Raw genomic sequence first — 18,740 nt, forward strand, 5'->3', positions numbered from 1 at the left:
GGCTAGCCGGGCCGCTTCCGCTCCCTTCGCTCGGCTCGCGGGACTCTGTGACGGCTGCCTTCGGACCCGCATCGGCCAGTGTCCGCACCCCCGCCCGCCCCGACAAAACCCTGAGGACCGCGTAGGCGAAGAGACCAAGAAATGATCCGCCACTCCCGGTGACAGGGAGCCGGAAGTGACGTAGCACGTTTGACGCAGCAGCGGCGGCCCTGGCGGCGGAGGGACCGTGCGGTGGGTTCGGACTATCCTTTCCCAGTCTCGGTTCGACGACTCCATTTTCCTCGGTGGGGGCTTAGCGCACCGGAGAAGCGACGGGCATCCGGCAGGTAAAGTTGGGGCTGGGGGGCGTGTTCTTCGAATGGGCCGGGTGGGGCACCAGGCTCCAAGGGCCTGGTCCCGTAAGGGAAGAGGCACTGGGGAGCCGTATGCGGGAAGAAGGAGGGGGCGGCCTTCCCTGTTCTGTGAGGGAGGAGGAAAGCAGGGTAGTTGCTCAGAGATTCAAGGCTTTTCCTGACCCTTTGCCACTCAGAGCCAGTGAATTGGGCGTCATATTGTATCAGCAAGCTTCCTAGGATCCCGTCCTCGCAGCTCCTGAAAACTGGGCCACGCGAATGGAAGGGACTTGGGGCTTCTGAGTCAGGATCAGGTGATCGAATTATTTCTTGTGGGGATATGAGACCTATGGAACTTTCAGTAGCTCTCCCTTGAGGCTAGAGGACGATGTCAGATTCCAGCTTTTCCCATATTGTCAAATTCGAACTTTTTGTAGATTGCTACATCCATCAAACGCCTACCACAAACATCAGAATAGGCCATTAAGTCAAAACTATATTCTTCCAATTTCTGCCTTTCCTAGCACTCCCCTGAACCAGCTGGAACTCTTCATTTACCTGGGTTGTTGCAAGAAGTAATATTTTTCTTTACGAGGAGGCCTAAGCGCTCTGAAAATATATCCATGGAAATTCACTATAATATCCAAAGTAGTAAGGAAATAGTAAATTGTACCTGTGCCATTAATGAACACGGAGAGTATAAACAATATTGAATTTGATTTCTTCAGAAAACTTAGTTCTGTTGCTTATCTTACAGTTAACATTTTTTAAGTTACCAGTGTGTTGTTTACAAAAGTGCGATTGCTATCCCATCAACATTGAATTTAGAGTCATTTTCTATGACTTATGTCTCTTCAGCCAGTTTAAGTCCATTCTTACCCAGTTTTGCTTGTGTGACTACCAGGTTAGATTAGCTTGGTATTGTTACTCCCTAAAAGATTTAAACCTCTTCAAGAGATTAAACACATCAGGAAATGGTGGAACCTAGAGAGGCTCAGTTGCATTTTACAGTTCTCACTCAGTAGACCTTCCCATGAAGGAAATTTACCTAGTCTGGTGGAAATATGGTTTTTGGAGACAAATTTGCCCTAACAACTGTTGATGGTTTCGGTAAGATTGTACAGTCAGAATCCTGTGTAAAATCCTCGGATTCTTTGTTTCCATTGTCCCCCAGTAATATCAGTCACCAAATCCTGTTTTGTCTCCTTAAAAATCTATTCTCATCAACATACAAATTATGTTCTGGTATCTTCCAAATCCCCCTTCCTTAGGTTCTACTTTCTAGAAAAATTTTTTTTCCATAGATTTCTACCTGTGCCAACTCAGCTTTCTCAACTTTGATTCATTCTTTAGGCTGCACCAGTTTGTTGCCTCTGTTCTGATCACTCCTTTGATAATGCTTTTGTCAAGTCCATTCCTGTGGATACTTTGTTCTCATCTTCCTCAGCCTCTGCAATATTTAGCAGTTTACTCCTTCCTTTGAAACTCTCTTTTGACTTCATTGATACCTCCTGGATTTTCTTCATATCTCTGTTCCTTGGTCACCTTTGCTAGTATTTTGCTCTCTACCTTCATCTAAAGGTTGAATTACTTTTGGGATGTAATCCTTGGTTTTCTGCATGTTCCCTTTATATTTTTTTTGAAGATTTGTTTCTTATTTATGCATAGAAGAACTGGGGTACAGGCCAGAGGTGCGGGGGGGTGAGAGGATTCACCAGAGACATAGTGGGGAACAGAACAGGAGGATTGACAGAAATACACTGCTGAGGGGAGAAGCAGGCAAGACAGGAGAGGTCTGCTGAGCCATGTGGGTAGCTCCCTGGCTGGGGATCGAACTCGTTCTGCAGAGGCTGCAGATAGCTTCATAGTTTGCATCTTAACCCCTTGAGCCTCCAGGGAGGCCCTGCATGTTTCCTTTAAGTGATCCAGTCCATGGCTTTAAAATACCATCAGTAAATGGTCAACTCCCAAATTTAAATTTATAGCCCGGCCTCCTCTCGTCTGTGTTCCAGAATCAAACATCAGAATACCTGTTCAGTAGCTTCTTTTGGATGTCTTGGACACCCTAAAACCAACATAACAAATTTTGGGTTTTCCCATCGTCCAAATCTGGTCTTGTCCATCTCACTAACTGGTACTGTCATCAACTTGGTTATCAAAGTCTGACCTCTGAGAATCATCTTGTAGTATTCTCCCTTACTACTCTCTCCCCCAAATCTTTCAGTAAGTTCTGTCACTCAAGTATATTTTAGATCTGTCTTATCTCAGTCTCCACTGCTTCCACCTTGTCCTAAGCCACCATTAGCTTTGACCTAGGCTACCACAGTATAGTAGCCTGTGTTTTCCGTGCTTCCAGTCAGATTCTCCTCGTGTCCATTTTCCATGTAGCAAGATCAAATCAAATCAGATTGTGTCATTTTCCTTCCTTAAATGCTCTAGTTACCTTCCATGGCCCTTGTGGCCCAATTTGAATGCACCTTTCCTCCCTCTCACATTCTGCTACCTTCACCACTCCCTGGTCACCCTGACTTTAGGACATCACCTACCTTATGCCAAATTTCTACCTAGCTTTCTACCAGCAACCCCTTTCCCTTGCTTTGCATACCATATCCTACCTAACTCATACCAGGCCATTCTTGTCAGTCTAAACTCACTCTCTGAGAGGTAGGGATGTTTATTTCCTTCTTAGCACTATAGCAAGGTTTGTTTTGTTTATGGCCTGTATCCAGTACGAGTATTCAGGTATCCTCGGAGCAAGGACTTTGTTCATACATGCCTAGCATGTAGTAGGCACTCATTAAATATTTATTGAATTAGCAAGTAAATGAAGTCAATTCTATGTTTAAAACCCTGCAATGGCAGTGGCTTCCCAGCACCTTTGGGATGGAGTTCAAATCCTTAACTTGTCCTACAAAGATTCGTATGACTTCACCTCCAACTTATCATGAACACCTCTCTCTTCCCCAGTCAAACTAACCCTTGCTGTTTTCTGCCACAGAGCTCCCTGGCCTTTGTGCTGGGAGTGCTCGTCTCTAAGATCACCACTCCCCATGCCAGCTCTTCCACTTAGCTGATTCCTCTTCTCTCTTAATATCTTTAAGGTCAGTGCCTCAAAACCAAATGAGATCTCCTATGGCAGGCTCCCGTGGTACCTTTGTCATCTTCAAAGACCTTCTGTACTTCTAAATCAGAGATCACCAAACTAAGGCTCCGGGGCCAAATTAGACTACTCCCATTCACTAATATATTATCTATGTCTGCTTTTGTGCTACAGTGGTATATCTGGCCCTCTGCTAGAGCAGAACTATATATTGCTAGAGCAGGAACTATATATTGCCCATTGTATATGGCACAACATTCAATAACGGTTACTCCCTCCCTGTGTTGCGGATGCTAGATCTGGTTGCATAGAGTAAGTCATTGATGTTGATAGGTTATTGCAACTTTGAGTGAAAACAGAATATAATGAAGCCAGATCTTGAATAACGTCTTTATTTCTAAGTTGACTGGGATTTCTTTTTCTCATCAATGTTATAATGAAACATTGAGATATGTTATACAACAACCAGCTGTGTTTCCGTTGCTTCCTTTTTTGTCTTAGCACCTTACTGTAAGTGCTAAGAAGGAAATAAACATCCTTATCTCTCAGAGAATGTAATAAGTACTTTAGAAGTACTTATTATATTAACCATTATTAATAATAATGCTTTTTATACCCTGGCATTAAGATTCTAAGACTTAGTTCTTGTTATATATTTTGCATGTTAAAGTGATTGGTAAAATAATTAACTTTTTCTATATTTCTAGCATCTTGATTTCTTGTGATTAGGATTTTTCAATAAGACCTCTTAATCCCAGATTTAAAAGAAATTATCTTAAGTGGATGCTGAGTACTTCTATTTATTTAACTTTTTTAGTTTTGGGATTCCAAATTGGGTAGTCGCTCCTGAACACCTTTGGATAGTTCTAGGCTCATAGAGTACCAAATGTCTTGTAATTAAACTCCACATTAGATTCTGGGGCAATTCCCCAAACGACTAGGTCCTTTCAAACCTAAGCCTTTGCTCATGCTGCCTTTTTCCAGACTGTTGTTTAACTCTTCTCAACTGAGGCATAACCTTTTATGAGGCATTCTGTAGCTTCTCTTCATATTGTTCCCATAGTCCTGGTATGTAACTGTAATAGAACATTTATTGTGCTTTGCCATACTTTATAAGTTTTTTGAGATGGGTTGTGAACTTCACCAGGGTAAAAAGCATGTCATTCATTTTTGTGTACCCAAATCCCACACAGCTTGACCCTTGAAAAACAACAGCAAAACAGTACATGTTAATTGAAGCTACCAGTGGAGGGAATTAACAGACCTTACTTTTTTTGCTCTGGTCTCCTTTTAATTGCCTCCTACATCATTTTGTTCAAAGGGAGGGACTGCGAAGCACCTCCCCTGTGGCAATCTGATCCCAGTTCCATTCCTCTTCTGGAGAATGTCATGGTAACCGCCAGCCTCTTCCTTTGAACCACATCTTGCGCAGCAGCTGTGTTTCTGCCTGAAGAACTTTCTCCATTCACCAGCCCACTCCCTTTCTAGACCTGTTCACTAGCAAATTTAACTTAAAGTCTGAATATGGGGAAACTTTTTAAAAATAAGTACTAAAAACACTTTATCAGGCTCATCTCAGATTTCATGTGTTAATAATAATCTTGTAAACGATGGTTTTGTTCTGGAATAGTTGGGTTTGCCAACCTCAGCAACAGCCTCTCTACATCTAGCTCCCACAGGTTATAGCAAGTCAGAATTGCTTCTGGCGTACATCTTTTTAACTTGTAGTTTTGGCAGCCTTGAGCTGGATTGGAGGCATTCCCCAGCTATAACACAGTGTGCATTTTATTGCTAACCCAGGGAATGAGAGGCGAGCTACATACAGCACAGAGCACCAGCTGCCCCTGGGACAGAAGAAAGCTGTTGTTCCCATCAGGTAGGCTGGCTGTTTCTTTGTAAAGTAGGCTGTTGGGCATCTGGTCTGCAAGAGCTGGCATTTCTGTGAAGATGTTGAGGCCTTAAAAGACCGAATTTGTGGGTCTGATAGCCTAATTAAAGCAGGCTATATGTGGGGGTTGCTGTACCCAAATGCATTTTTAATGGCTTAGTTCAAAGGTGGGAAGAGCAGTATCAACATTAAAATTAGAACTCCTCATTTAATTGACAGAAGTTTTAAATACTCACTTTTGGCAAAGCTAAATGGCCTTGAGGATATCGATCTTGAGGGGCGGGCATCACTATAACCCCAAGAGAGACATAGTAGAGTTGCTTTCAAACTTCTTGATTTCTGGGCCCTTTTACACTTTAAAAATAATGATTCCAGATATTTCCTTTATGTGAGTTATGTTTATACAAGTTTATCAGATTTATACATTTTTTTTAAGAATTATTTATGCATACAAGAACTGGGGTACAGGCTAAAAGTGCAGGGTAAGATTCACCAGAGACAGAGTGGGGAGCAGGAAAGGCAGATCTACTGAAATACACTGCTGAGGGGAGTAGCAGGTGAGACAGGAGAGGTCTGCTGCACCATGTGGGTCAGCTCCCTGGCTGGAGATCGAACTCATGCTAGAGTGGCTGCCAATAGCTTGATAGTGCTGAGATGTAATCCCTTGTGCCACCAGGGAGATCCCAGGCCCATGACATTTTAATATAAATAAAATTAACTTTTTATGAAAAGTAACTACAGTCCTCAAGAAAAACTAGTGGGGCCTATCTTGTGACACAGGGGTTAAAGACACAGCTCTGCCAAGCTATTGCTGGCCCACATGGCACAGCAGACCTCTCCTGTCTCACCCACTGCTCCCCTCAGCAGTGTATTTCAGTGGATCCACCTGTTCTGCTCCCCACTCTGTCTGGAGAATCCTCTCACCTCCTGCACCTCTGGCCTACACCCCAGTTCTTGTTTGCATAAATGAATAAATCTTAAAAAAAAAAAAAACTAGTGAGAAGAGTAGCATATTTTACTTTGTTGTTGGCAAATCTTGTTTTTGGTTTGGTTTGTTTGGCAAATCTCAACCTTACGAGATTCTCATCTGCTTCTGCATTCATATTGTTGTGATGCAACATACAGCATAACCTCTGGAAAACACCTCTGTACAGCCGTAAGAGAAAGGAGGAATGGCCCCTGGACCGTGCTTTGAGAAGTATTGCTGTAGTAGAAGCAGTTGTGATTTTGGAATCAGACAGACCGTAACTCAGATCTCAGCTCGTACAGTTGTCAGTTGTCTCTTTCAACAAGTGGCTTCATCTCTGTTTTTCCTCCTTTGTTGATGGAGCGAGAACTGTGCTATAGCTCAGGATAGTGTGGAGGTTTGTAGACTATTGAAGTGAAGTTTGATAGGTGCACAATATATTATACATTATTCCTTTTCTTTTTCTCTCTTTTTTAAAAAGATTTATTTATTTATTTTATATAAGAACCTGGGTACAGGCCAGATGCGTGGGAGGGTGAGAGGATTCACCAGAGACAGAGCGGGGAACAGAACAGGCAGACTGATGAAATACACTGCTGAGGGGAGCAGCAGGCAAGACAGGAGAGGTCTGCCACACCATGTGGGACCCTCGCCGGCCGGCCGGGATCAAACCAGTGCTTCAGAGGCTGCGGACAGCTTCACAGCGCAGCGCCCAACTGCCTGCGCCACCAGGGGAGGCCCTATACGTTATTCCTTAGGGTACTTTTTTTTTTTAAGACTTGTTTATTTACGCATACAAGAGCTGGGGTGCAGGCCAGAGGTGTGGTGGGTGAGAGGATTCACCAGAGACAGAGTGGGGAGCAGAACAGGCGGATGTACTGAAAAACACTGCTGAGGGAGGAGCAGCAGGCAAGACAGGAGAGGTCTGCACTATGTGGGTTAGCTTCCTGGGCGGGGATCTAATTTGTGCTGCAGTGGCTGCAAATAGCTTCACAGTGCTGCGTAACCCCTTGCACCACCAGGGAGGTCCCCAGGGTACTTTTTTTTTTTTTTAATTGCTTAAACTACCCACTTTAGTTTTAGTTAGGTTTTGTGTAAATGTTGCTTCCAGTTCTCTTCCTGCTCTGTACATAAAATATAGAAATTTATTTTGTAATCCTTGTTTTCATCTTTCCCTGTGCTAAACGGTCAACTCCTTGAAAGTAAATAATCTGCTTTTCTTCAGATCTCCAGGTCCTAAGAGTGTGATGCCTACATGGTAGGCGTTTAATAAACTTTGAAAAGATTGGCTTCTGAAACCTCAGCCTAAAATTGAACATAAAACCACATCAGAGCACCACTCTTTCCACCAAAACTCAGTACCTTCATTTTTTTTCTTCAAGTTCAGTGTTTGTGTTATCAGTTGACATCAGTAAGGTAATTTTCAGGAGAATCAGAATCCCAGATACCTTCTAGAGCTTACCTCATTTTAGGTAGCCATTAGCCATCCTCTTCTCTCCTGTCCCATGTTTAACTGGGAAATGGCAACAAAATGAAAATGTACATAATGTATTTAACATATACTTAACAACTCCTGTTTTGTACAGAGCACCTAAAAGGAGGTAGCTTATCTGGTACAGAATCACAGAGTGCCTTGTAATAGCTCTCATATTGCCATTTATGTTTTCATGGTTTTTATTAGCCTTTTGATTGGATGTGGTCTCTGTCTTCCAGAAATTTATCTCTAAGTGGGGAAAATGGGCATATACACAGCAGACAATAACTCAGGGTGAAGAGTGATACTTGAGTCAGCAGCCAACTTCAGGATTCTAGAATAGGATTTTGATGTTATGATTTGTGTGCTGTGTGCTGTTTTCTTAAATCCTGCTTGAGGCCCAGGAAAATATTGCATATAGCGTAACCTCTGGAAAACGCCTGTGTACAGCTGTGAGAGAAAAGAGGGATGGCTCTCCTTCTGGTTCTGGGCATCCCACTGCCATTTCCAGATTTTTTTTTAAAGATTTATTTATTTATGCATACAAGAACTGGGGTACAAGCCAGGGGGTGAGCGGATTCACCAGAGACAGAGTGGGGAGCAGAACAGGCAGATTCACTGAAATGCACTGCTGACGGGAGCAGCGGGCAAGCCAGGAGAGGTCTGCTGTGCCATCTGGGTAGCTCCCTGGCCAGCTGAGGGGGTCAAACTCATGCTGCAGAGGCTGCAGACAGCTTCATAGTGCTATGCTTGACCCCTTGCACCACCAGGGAGGCCCCATTTCTAGATTTTTGATGGGTCTGAAAAGCAGGGAAGTCGAAGATAATGTTGGGTTGCTAGGTGTATAAAATTGTAGAATGCTAAGGAAAATTAGAATTCAAATTCAAACTCAGTTAACACATATTAAAACAGTAAATGAGGTTCTTTTTACTGTGTCTTGTAATGTTTTCAAGATAGGAAGTGCTGTTACTGCTTTTCAAATGAAGAAAGAAACTGATACTCCGCTACATTCAATAATTTTAGTTTATATACCTCCTTGATTATGGGAGCAGGATTTGATCTCTACTCTTAAGCTGAGCAATCTTTACGTTTGATTTTCAAGGTTATCTATTTTTACCTGGAAGTTAAATGATAGAGTTGTTTAATCTGTTGAAAAAAAATTTTCACTCTCCTAGTAGCTTATTGTATGTGAAAATACCTATCATTAAGTTGGCACTTACTATTTCCCACACTTCCTAGCAATGAGTCACATAATCTCACTGCTACAATATTGCCATCTATATAATTATTCCTACACTAATTTTATTTTTCCCTTTATATGCCATTCCTGTCTCCAAATGGTGAGATAAAACTCTCTGGGAAAGAGAGATGGTATAGATAGAGAAGTCAAATGTAATTGCCTTTTTTTTTTTTTTTTCTTTTTAAGATTTATTTATTTATTTATACAAGCACTGGGTACAGTCAGAAGCACGGGAGGGTGAGAGAATTAACCAGAGCCAGAGCAGGGAACAGAACAGGCAGACTGACGAAGTACACTGCTAAGGGGAGCAGCGGGCGCAGCAGGAGAGGTCTGCACGCCATGTGGAACCTTCGCTGGCGGCCAGGGATCCAACTGGCGCTGCAGAGGCTGCAGGCAGCTTCGCAGCCCATCGCTCAACTGCTGCACCACCAGGGGAGGCCTATATTTTTTCATTCTTGTTTCAACCTGTTTATTCTAGTTCAGGGTTGAAGGTAACCAGAACCTATTCCAGCAGTTCAGGGTGCAAGATAGGATCCAACTTTGAACAGGACACCCATCCATCACAAGGTACACTGTCACACTCTCTGACTGAGACAACTGACACATTCCAGGGAACCTCACATGCACATCTTTGAAATGTGGGAGGAAATTAGAGTACTGGAAGACCTGGGGAGAATGTGCAAACTCCACGCACGATTCTCCCACAGATATAGATTTTTTTTCTCATTAACATAATGAAATGATAATGAATAAAAATATAATCAAGGATCTGCTGTATCCTGCCTCCAAAAATTAAGCAGTCCCACCAAGTCTCTTTCTTAGTGACTGGAAGTCTAAGTGCACTAACTTTTTTTATTTTAGAGAATGCCCTGCACTGCCACAGTCCATTGGATCCCTAAAACATCATCAGTGTAGCAGGACCCTCTTCCTCACCATTTTCTCTCCCACCCTGTGGCATAGACTTGTCCTGCTAGGGCTTACAAGATACCTTAGTTCAAAATTTCCTTGGGGGAGTTCTTTGACTCCCTAGCTAGGACGGGGCATCTGGATCTTCCTATGAGTAAATACTTATTTTGATTGTTTTTAAGGGAGAGGGTGGTCCAACCTCTCTGTTCTGCCATGTAGTAGGTGGAGCCCTAATCGCCTTTCTTAAAGATAGACATGAGAGGAGCAACCTGGGAGGAATAGCAAATGGAAGAAATGGAGCCATATGATTCTTAACTCTCTCCTTTCCATGTGGAAATGACTGAGTGGACAGAGCAGTGGCTGAAAGGCTGTTGTGGGAAGGTTTAAATTATGTATGTCATTTTGATCCTCCTCCCTTTTCCTTCCCTAGTAGTGGTCTTCAGACAGACTGTGAGAAGCTGCAGCAATGTCTGATTTTGTGGAAAGTGAGGCAGAGGAATCTGAGGAAGAATACAACGATGACGGCGAGGTGGTGCCCCGAGTCACCAAGAAATTTGTGGAAGAGGAGGATGATGGTAAGGGGTTCCAGCCTCGAGCTTCTCCCTGCTGTTGCTAATCTTTGGATGGTTAGATTCTTGCTAATGAGAGGCTCAGACTGAGTCCAGGATTTAATCACACCTGAGGTACCAGCTTGAGAATTTTCAGTCATTCATAAAAAATATTTACTGAGCATGTGTCTGCTGTATGCTCTGTGCCTAGAATTAGAAATACAAAATAAAACCCAGCTATCATAGAGTTAACATTAGTGGGAGGGGGAGAGTCAGTAAACCAATGAGTAAGTACCTATGTAATCTTTTTGGTCTTTTAGAGACCTAGGAATGTTGGTATTTATAACGCTAGTTTCATATTTCTCTGGCCAAACCCAACCATTGTCAACAGAATAGAGCCATGAAATAGCCTTAAAAGCAGGAAGGGAAATAGAAGTTTTATCAAAACAACAATTATGGGTGAAAGAAGGAATATAGCTGCTGAGTTTATAAACTCAGAGGAAAACAACGGTTATTGGTGGCTGTAAAGCCTCCGGTAATGATGGTAAAGAGCCAAAGGAAAATCATCCTAAAGACAGATTGTTATTATAAAAGAAGACCTTCCTCTCCACATACAGCTGCTCTATGTCAGTGATCATGTTTTTGCACATTTAGGTGAGGCAGAGGAGTTAACATAGCAGCCAGGTTGCTAGGCTCAGAGCAAAAAGGAAATCTCAGTTCATCTAGTGACCCTGCCCTAACCCCAGTTTGTTTCCCAACTCCGTGCCTCAGACATGTTTGCTTTCCAGATGAGGAGGAAGAGGAGGAGAACCTAGATGATCAGGATGAGCAAGGCAACCTGAAAGGCTTTATCAATGACGACGATGACGAAGATGAAGGGGAGGAGGATGAGGGTAGTGATTCTGGCGATTCGGAAGATGACGTTGGCCATAAGAAGAGAAAACGCAGTGAGTGGTGTCTCCTCAGGTCAAGTGAGACTGGGGTGGAAGTTGCAGTGGAGAAGGATAACCATGGGTAACATTTTTATTTCTCTAGCATCTTTTGACGACCGCCTGGAGGATGATGATTTTGACCTCATTGAAGAGAATTTGGGTGTCAAAGTGAAAAGAGGAGTAAGTGTCATTCATTATTGCTGTCACTGGAGGTGAAGAAAAAAGTCCTTGAAATTCAGAACAGTTTGAGGGACATCAGAGAAAAGAAAGTTGCTCAGTTTCACTGTTCTGTCCAAGCTAGCTTTAGATCCCAAATCTGGGTACCTATTAGAGAAAGACCAGAGTATCATTGGTGGGACTTGAGGCTGAAGCTTCACTCCACATGCTCTTTCCCTTATTCCTTGATCGGGGTAACTGGTAGGAAGGTGGGAGAGTGGAAAGCAGGTGTCCTTAATGCCTGTCCCCTCAGGCCCTGACAAGGTAAGTTTTTCGCACCCTTAGCAAAAGTATCGTCGTGTCAAAAAAATGTCAGATGACGAGGACGATGATGAGGAGGAATATGGCAAGGAGGAACATGAAAAAGAGGCTATTGCAGAGGAAATCTTTCAAGATGGGGAAGGGGAAGAAGGGCAAGAGGCTGTGGAAGCTCCCCTGGCTCCTCCAGAGGAGGAGGAGGAAGATGATGAAGAGTCAGGTATGTGGCATCAGACAGGGAAGCCAGTGTTTGGGTGAGTGTGAGAATATCCCGGTAACTAGATGTAGGGTGGGAAACCATTCTTCAGTTGCAGCTCCTGGCATTTGACACAGGAAGTTCCTTTTGGGGAATCTCCCTACTTTTTTTTTAATCACTGGCCACTCACACAGTAGAAACTGAATTTATTTAGTCTTGGCTCATCCACTGCTTCTGAACACTGACCCCTCCCTTCCCTACCCAGACATTGACGACTTCATTGTGGATGATGATGGACAGCCTCTGAAAAAACCTAAGTGGCGGAAAAAACTTCCTGGATACACAGATGCGTGAGTGGGGTCTGAAATAGGGTGGTGCTAAAGACTGAGTGGAGTTAGTCAGGAAGAAGAAGGAGGTCAGAGAGCTCTGCCAAAAATAGGATATTCCCAACTCTCAACCATTTTGCCTCCCTGCCTCAAATAACCTTTATGAGGCAGTGGTTTCAGACTGCTCCTAGAAGCCCTGAGAGCACTCTCTGCAGGCTAGTTCCTCTGTTGGTGTGAGGTGGAGTCATACTTCGACAAACTTCCAGCCTTCCTCTCCTACCTGTAGTTCCCTATTTATTCACTTACATATTCTGAGTATAATTTTGTTAGAAGAAAGCTTTTGCTCTAAGGGAATATTAAAATGTGGAAGATGGATCCACCAAGCAGGATATGAACCCATCTGCTCTGTGCTGTTTGATCCCTGTCACTGAATGTGCCAAAATGGACTTTTTATCCTCTAATAAATAAGTTTTCCCACAACAATCCCCCAGCTAAGTCCTTATTCCATGGTGAATACATTTCCTTTATTTACCTTCCTCTTAACCTTAGTTCCCTTGAGTCAAGTAAAGGATAAGTAGGGGCTGTATTTCTTTTCTCACCAGAATCTGAGCCCACTGCACCTTGCTCTCACCCACAGGGCACTGCAAGAAGCCCAGGAGATTTTTGGTGTAGACTTTGACTATGACGAATTTGAGAAGTACAATGAGTATGATGAAGAACTGGAGGAAGAATATGAGTATGAGGATGATGAAGCTGAGGGTGAAATCCGAGTGCGCCCCAAGAAGACCACCAAGAAACGTGTGAGTCGTAGGAGCATCTTTGAGATGTATGAGCCCAGTGAGCTGGAAAGCAGCCACCTCACAGATCAGGACAATGAAATCCGAGCCACTGACCTGCCTGAGAGGTTCCAGGTAAGAAACCAGCAACCCACCTGCCATCACCTGCCCTCAGCGCCCTTACTACTGGGGTTATAGTGGGGAAACAGTATAGCAACAATCTGACAAAAAGCATATCTAGGAAGTTGGCTTTGAACCCCATCTGACCGTGGTTACAAGGCATCCAGCTCATCAAGGAGGAAAGATTGCCTCTAGCACTGCTTATGGGTATTGAAATGTCTCTTTAGAAAGTCTGTGATATGCCCATTTCTAGCCAGGAGGATGCTCTGGATGCTGTTCTGATGAATGTTAAGATACTGTGCCTGGGAAACACATTTTTGTCCAGAAGTATTGTATGTGTTTTCCTATATGTGATATGAAACAAAGTCTCATTCTATTTTCCTGTCCCCCACAGCTTCGCTCCATCCCAGTCAAGGGGGCTGAAGATGATGAACTAGAAGAAGAAGCTGACTGGATCTACAGGAATGCCTTTGCTACACCAACCATTTCTTTGCAGGTACCTAAAAGATCTTTATGTTTCGACATGAAACGGAAACTACGTCATCAAAATGAGAAGTTGCTTGACCCTGCCCTAAGTATCTGTATGTTTAGTACAGAACTGTATGTGTGCAAGTGTGTGACAAAAATCTTTCTAGATTTCAGCTGAAAGTATATCCTGTAACATGAAGCAGTGTTGTGTGTAAGACAAAACAAGTAACAGTGGTGTTGCTGTTTCTTTTTTCTTTTTACCATAGGAAAGTTGTGATTACCTGGACCGAGGGCAGCCAAGCAGTAGCTTCAGCCGAAAAGGGCCCAGCACAATTCAGAAGATCAAAGAGGCCCTGGGCTTCATGCGAAATCAGCATTTTGAGGTAGCTCCTCAAGTTCCAGTGGCCCATTGGTTAAAATTCAGCGAGGGGACAAAGAAAAGGCTAGCTACCTAAGTCAGGTGGGGAGCCCCCTTCTGTCCTCAGCAGTGCTCACTTGACTTGAAGTGTGAGACCAAAAGAGAGACACTAGTGATCAAGAGAACAATGCTAACTTGTCTGCAGCAGTATCTTCCCCTGTAGGGGACAGCATATATCCTAGATGGGCCTATGAGGAAGGCTAAGCTTCTGACTATAGAATTTCCTGGAGCTGCTTACCCCTCCGGCAAAGTGGATCCTTGCATCTTTTCTCTGGTTGACTACAATCTCCTTGCCACCCTAGGTGCCTTTTATTGCCTTCTACCGAAAAGAATACGTCGAGCCTGAGTTACACATCAATGACCTGTGGAGGGTGTGGCAGTGGGATGAAAAGGTAATGTGGATCCATGTTCCCAAGAACAGTGGGCTGGATTGGGCGCCACCACTGCCAGGCCATCCTATACATACCAAGTGGCAGTGCAACACCCTCAATCCTTTCAAGCTTTCCCAGGGTAAGGAACAGACAGCCTTGGATCTCTAAGGCTGAATACCAGTCCTCTCTCCTATCCTGCCCTGTCCTAGTGGACCCAGCTGAGGATCCGCAAAGAGAACCTAACACGACTATTTGAGAAGATGCAGGCTTATCAGTATGAACAAATTTCTGCTGACCCTGATAAACCTCTCGCTGATGGCATCCGTGCTCTGGACACCACTGACATGGAGAGGTAAGGATATCAGGGTTTATTCCAAAAGAGTGAGCCCTCAGATCAAAACTAACCCACTTGGCGCAGCAGACCTCTCCTGTCTGGCCTGCTGCTCCCCTCAGCAGTGTATTTCAGTCAATCCACCTGTTCTGCTCCCCACACTGTCTCTGGTGAATCCTCTCACCCTACCCCACCCCGCATCTCTTTCCTACACCCCACTTCTTGTATGCATAAATAAATAAAAGTAGGACCTCGCCAGTGATGCAGCAGGTTGAGCACAGCGCTGTAAAGCTGTCCACAGCCTCTGCAGTGTGTGTTTGATTCCTGCCCGGTCAGGGAGATTCCCACATGGCACAGCAGACCTCTCCTGTCATGCCCGCTGCTCCCCTCAGCAATGTATTTTGGTCGCCTGCCTGTTCTACTCTCCGCTCTGTCTCTGGTGAATCCTCTCACCCTCCCATGCCGCTGGCCTGTGCCCCAGCTCTTGTATAAAAATAAATAAATAAATAAATAAGCTCAAAGCTATTAAAAAAAAAAACAATAATGATAAGTTTAAAAAAAAGTCTCTTCTGGGCCTCCCTGTTGGCGCAGCGGTTGAGCGCTGGGTTGCGAAGCTGCCCACAGCCTCTGCAGCACCGGTTCTATCCCGGGCTGCTTCCCGGCCACCGGAGGAGGGTCCCACATGGCGTGCAGACCTCTCCTGCAGCCCGCTGCTCCCCTCAGCAGTGTGCTTCGGTCCTTCTGCCTGCTCTGCTCCCCGCTCTGGCTCTGGTGAATTCTCTCACCCTCCCGCGCTTCTGACTGTACCCAGTGTTTGTGTGTGTGTGTATGTGTGTGTATATACAAATAAATAAATAAATAGATAGATAAAAATCTTTAAAAAAAAAAGTCTCTTCTGATGTGACCTGAAAGGCCTGCAGCTGGACAGTGTTATCTGTGCAGGACTGATGTGTATTGTTGGAATCACTTTAACAAAAGTGAGTAACAAAAGCAAATGCAAAAACAAACAGAACAGCCCCTTGCCTGAGAAAGCTGTTCACTCATCACTCCAGGCTCTCCCAGTACCTGCTGAGTGCAGGACAAGCGTCATGCCACTCTCTGTGCTTACTCACACTGTTCTCTCACCATTGAGGGCCTTACCCTCCATGAAGGCCTTTCTTTCCAAGGGTGGGCCCATAGACCCCCTTCTCATGGGCTGTTCCAAAACTTATTTGTAAATAAAATTGGCCTCACCTCCCCCCATCCCCCGAAAAAAAACAATTTGTTAATACATCCAATGGGATTTTTCTGACAAATTCATGATATCTGTTTCGGTATATAAAAGACACTGATTTATTTGCCAATAAGCCAAGAGGACTGAATGTTCTTGTTTGCTGATTTGTACATTTATTCCATGTAGATAAGGCTACAATTATGAGAAAGTAGCTGGTGAGCCTAGAATCAGGGTGGGGTGTGGAAAGAGGAGCAGGAGGAACACGACCTGTGTCAAGGACTTGGAACTTTGCTAGAGATATGCTGCCTAAGTTGCATCTCCCTTTTTGTTTTCACTTCTAACAAATGTCGACTGCCATTTCTGTTTAGAGGATAATCAAGTCATGGTCTGGGCTGTTCTATGTGTCTAATAATTGCGGGGTACATCTACCCATTCTAGTTGGGATCTCGCCTCGTGAGAATTGGTTTTCTTATAGCAGAACTAGGTTACACTCTTCTCTGGTGACATTTGAGGTCTTATATTCCTTCCCTCCAGGCTCAAGGATGTACAGTCAATGGATGAGCTGAAAGATGTCTACAACCATTTCTTGCTTTATTATGGTCGTGATATCCCCAAGATGCAAAATGCTGCCAAGGCCAGTCGAAAGAAGCTGAAGCGTGTCAGGGAAGAGGGAGATGAGGAAGGTGAGTGCTGGAAGAGAAAACTAAGGAGACTTGATGTTTGTGGCACCTCCAGGGATGCCCCGGGATATGCCCTTTGGGGCTTCTCCATATATCAGATCTAAATCAGAGTGACTAGAAACTAGAGCACTAACTTGTGTTTTCTTCTCAGGTGAAGGTGAGGAGGCAGAAGATGAGGAGCAGAGGGGGCCAGAGCTCAAGCAGGCTTCACGGCGAGACATGTACACCATCTGCCAGAGTGCTGGGCTAGGTAACAACTGGCTTTCTAATGACCAGGGCATTCTAACCTTGAGCAAAGGGAGATGCCTGGTAGTCCCTTGTGGGCGGGAAGAGGACTTAAAGGACAGCTGAGTAAATTGCCAGTACCATTCTAACCACGTTCTTATGACCCACACCCTCCCACAATAGTGGGCTAGCTTATCCCTAAATTCCTAAAGGAACAGGAAAGTCACATGATTAAAAAAAGAGAATCTAGCCTATCTTGGCAAAGTTCTTTTATTATGCTGTGGTTTTCACCATAGTTTTTGAGCACAGAAATTACATGGAAAATATCTGAATCATCTGACTCATATAATAGCCCACCAGGTATTTAAGGTAATTTCGTTGTTCTATAGGACATCTTGGTCCTGCTCCTCCATGACCCCCCTTAAAGTATAGTACCCTGATTACTGCTTCAGACTCGGAGCTGAGAGATTTGTTGGCCCAGCTGTTGCCTTACCTTTCACTCTCCGGTTTCCTTTAGATGGCCTGGCCAAAAAGTTTGGGCTTACTCCTGAGCAATTTGGGGAAAATCTCCGGGACAGCTACCAGCGGCATGAAACAGAGCAGTTTCCTGCAGAGCCATTGGAATTGGCCAAGGATTATATTTGCAGGTAGGACTGCAGTTGGTGGTTGGCAGGAGGAGGATCCTGAAGGCAAAGACACCCTCATCCTGCAGCTCCCCCATTTTCCCCACAGCCAGTTCCCTACACCAGAAGCTGTGCTAGAAGGTGCCCGCTACATGGTAGCCTTGCAGATTGCCCGAGAACCCCTTGTCCGGCAGGTGCTGAGGCAGACTTTTCAAGAGAGAGCCAAGCTAAATATAACCCCCACCAAGAAAGGTAGAAAGGTGAGCTGGGTGATGGGCTTTCATCCAACATGTGGCCCATTTCTCTATCTGATTCAACTGAGTTTCTTGCCTGTATGCCTAGCTGAGTTATCTGCCTCAGAGCAGAGCAGTGGACTTTTCTCCCAGAATCAAGCCCCACCTCTGTGTAAGCTGATGATTCCTTCTTGGTGTGTACAGGATGTGGACGAAGCCCACTACGCTTATTCTTTCAAGTACTTAAAGAATAAGCCTGTCAAAGAACTAAGGGATGACCAGTTTCTCAAGATATGCCTGGCTGAAGATGAAGGCCTGCTCACCATTGACATCAGCATAGATATGAAGGGAGTAGAAGGGTAAGCAAAGCTCTGGGCTGGGAGCTCTTTTGGGAGGACCTGATGCGGCGTCTGCTGGAGGCAGAAGTCTCACAAGAATATGAACCACATTTCACAATTGAGCAAGCCATTGTCCCTGCTTCCCCCACAGTAGTCACATCTAGGTGTCACCTTTTCTCCATCCCTGACACTAGTGTTGTCTCTCCTCAGCTATGGCAATGATCAGACATATTTTGAAGAGATCAAACAGTTTTACTACCGAGATGAGTTCAGCCACCAGGTGCAAGAGTGGAACCGGCAGCGCACCATGGCCATTGAGCGAGCGTTGCAGCAGTTCCTCTATGTGCAGATGGCCAAGGAACTCAAGCACAAGCTGATGGCTGAAGCCAAAGAGTATGTGATAAAGGTGAGGACAACCTCATGATTTCAGTCCTGTTGCTTACCCCAACTAGACTGAGAGTGAAGGAACCCACTCTTATTGGGGTTTTTTGAGTAATCTGATTCTCAGTGGAGAAGCACCGCAGGCAGCAGAGCACGTTCTGAAAAGGCACGAGACATGGC

At 44.5% G+C, this 18,740-nt stretch overlaps 1 protein-coding gene across 5 annotated transcripts in view; it reads left to right on the forward strand.

The window, feature by feature from the left end:
• Window positions 1-28: 28 nt before the first annotated feature.
• SUPT6H (SPT6 homolog, histone chaperone and transcription elongation factor) overlaps window positions 29-18,740 on the forward strand; it is a 36,431-nt gene continuing 17,719 nt past the window's right edge. The window contains exons 1-19 of one of the 5 annotated variants that reach the window (XM_037494867.2): window positions 29-326; window positions 530-646; window positions 5,233-5,308; window positions 10,338-10,482; window positions 11,244-11,402; window positions 11,491-11,567; window positions 11,889-12,081; window positions 12,323-12,407; window positions 13,021-13,294; window positions 13,674-13,775; window positions 14,014-14,130; window positions 14,468-14,557; window positions 14,746-14,888; window positions 16,615-16,763; window positions 16,912-17,010; window positions 17,503-17,632; window positions 17,718-17,868; window positions 18,046-18,200; window positions 18,390-18,585. In XM_037494867.2, coding sequence (XP_037350764.1) covers window positions 10,374-10,482; window positions 11,244-11,402; window positions 11,491-11,567; window positions 11,889-12,081; window positions 12,323-12,407; window positions 13,021-13,294; window positions 13,674-13,775; window positions 14,014-14,130; window positions 14,468-14,557; window positions 14,746-14,888; window positions 16,615-16,763; window positions 16,912-17,010; window positions 17,503-17,632; window positions 17,718-17,868; window positions 18,046-18,200; window positions 18,390-18,585 — 2,229 coding nt within the window. In that variant the 5' untranslated portion in view covers window positions 29-326; window positions 530-646; window positions 5,233-5,308; window positions 10,338-10,373. The remainder of the gene's footprint in view (window positions 327-529; window positions 647-5,232; window positions 5,309-10,337; window positions 10,483-11,243; window positions 11,403-11,490; window positions 11,568-11,888; window positions 12,082-12,322; window positions 12,408-13,020; window positions 13,295-13,673; window positions 13,776-14,013; window positions 14,131-14,467; window positions 14,558-14,745; window positions 14,889-16,614; window positions 16,764-16,911; window positions 17,011-17,502; window positions 17,633-17,717; window positions 17,869-18,045; window positions 18,201-18,389; window positions 18,586-18,740) is intronic. The other 4 variants (XM_037494865.2, XM_037494866.2, XM_037494864.2 and 1 more) reach the window with 4 other exon arrangements.

This window comes from Talpa occidentalis, unplaced genomic scaffold, assembly GCF_014898055.3.
Source record: "Talpa occidentalis isolate TD23 unplaced genomic scaffold, MPIMG_talOcc4v2.1 talOcc4.7, whole genome shotgun sequence".
In the NCBI taxonomy this organism is placed as follows: Eukaryota; Metazoa; Chordata; class Mammalia; order Eulipotyphla; family Talpidae; genus Talpa; species Talpa occidentalis.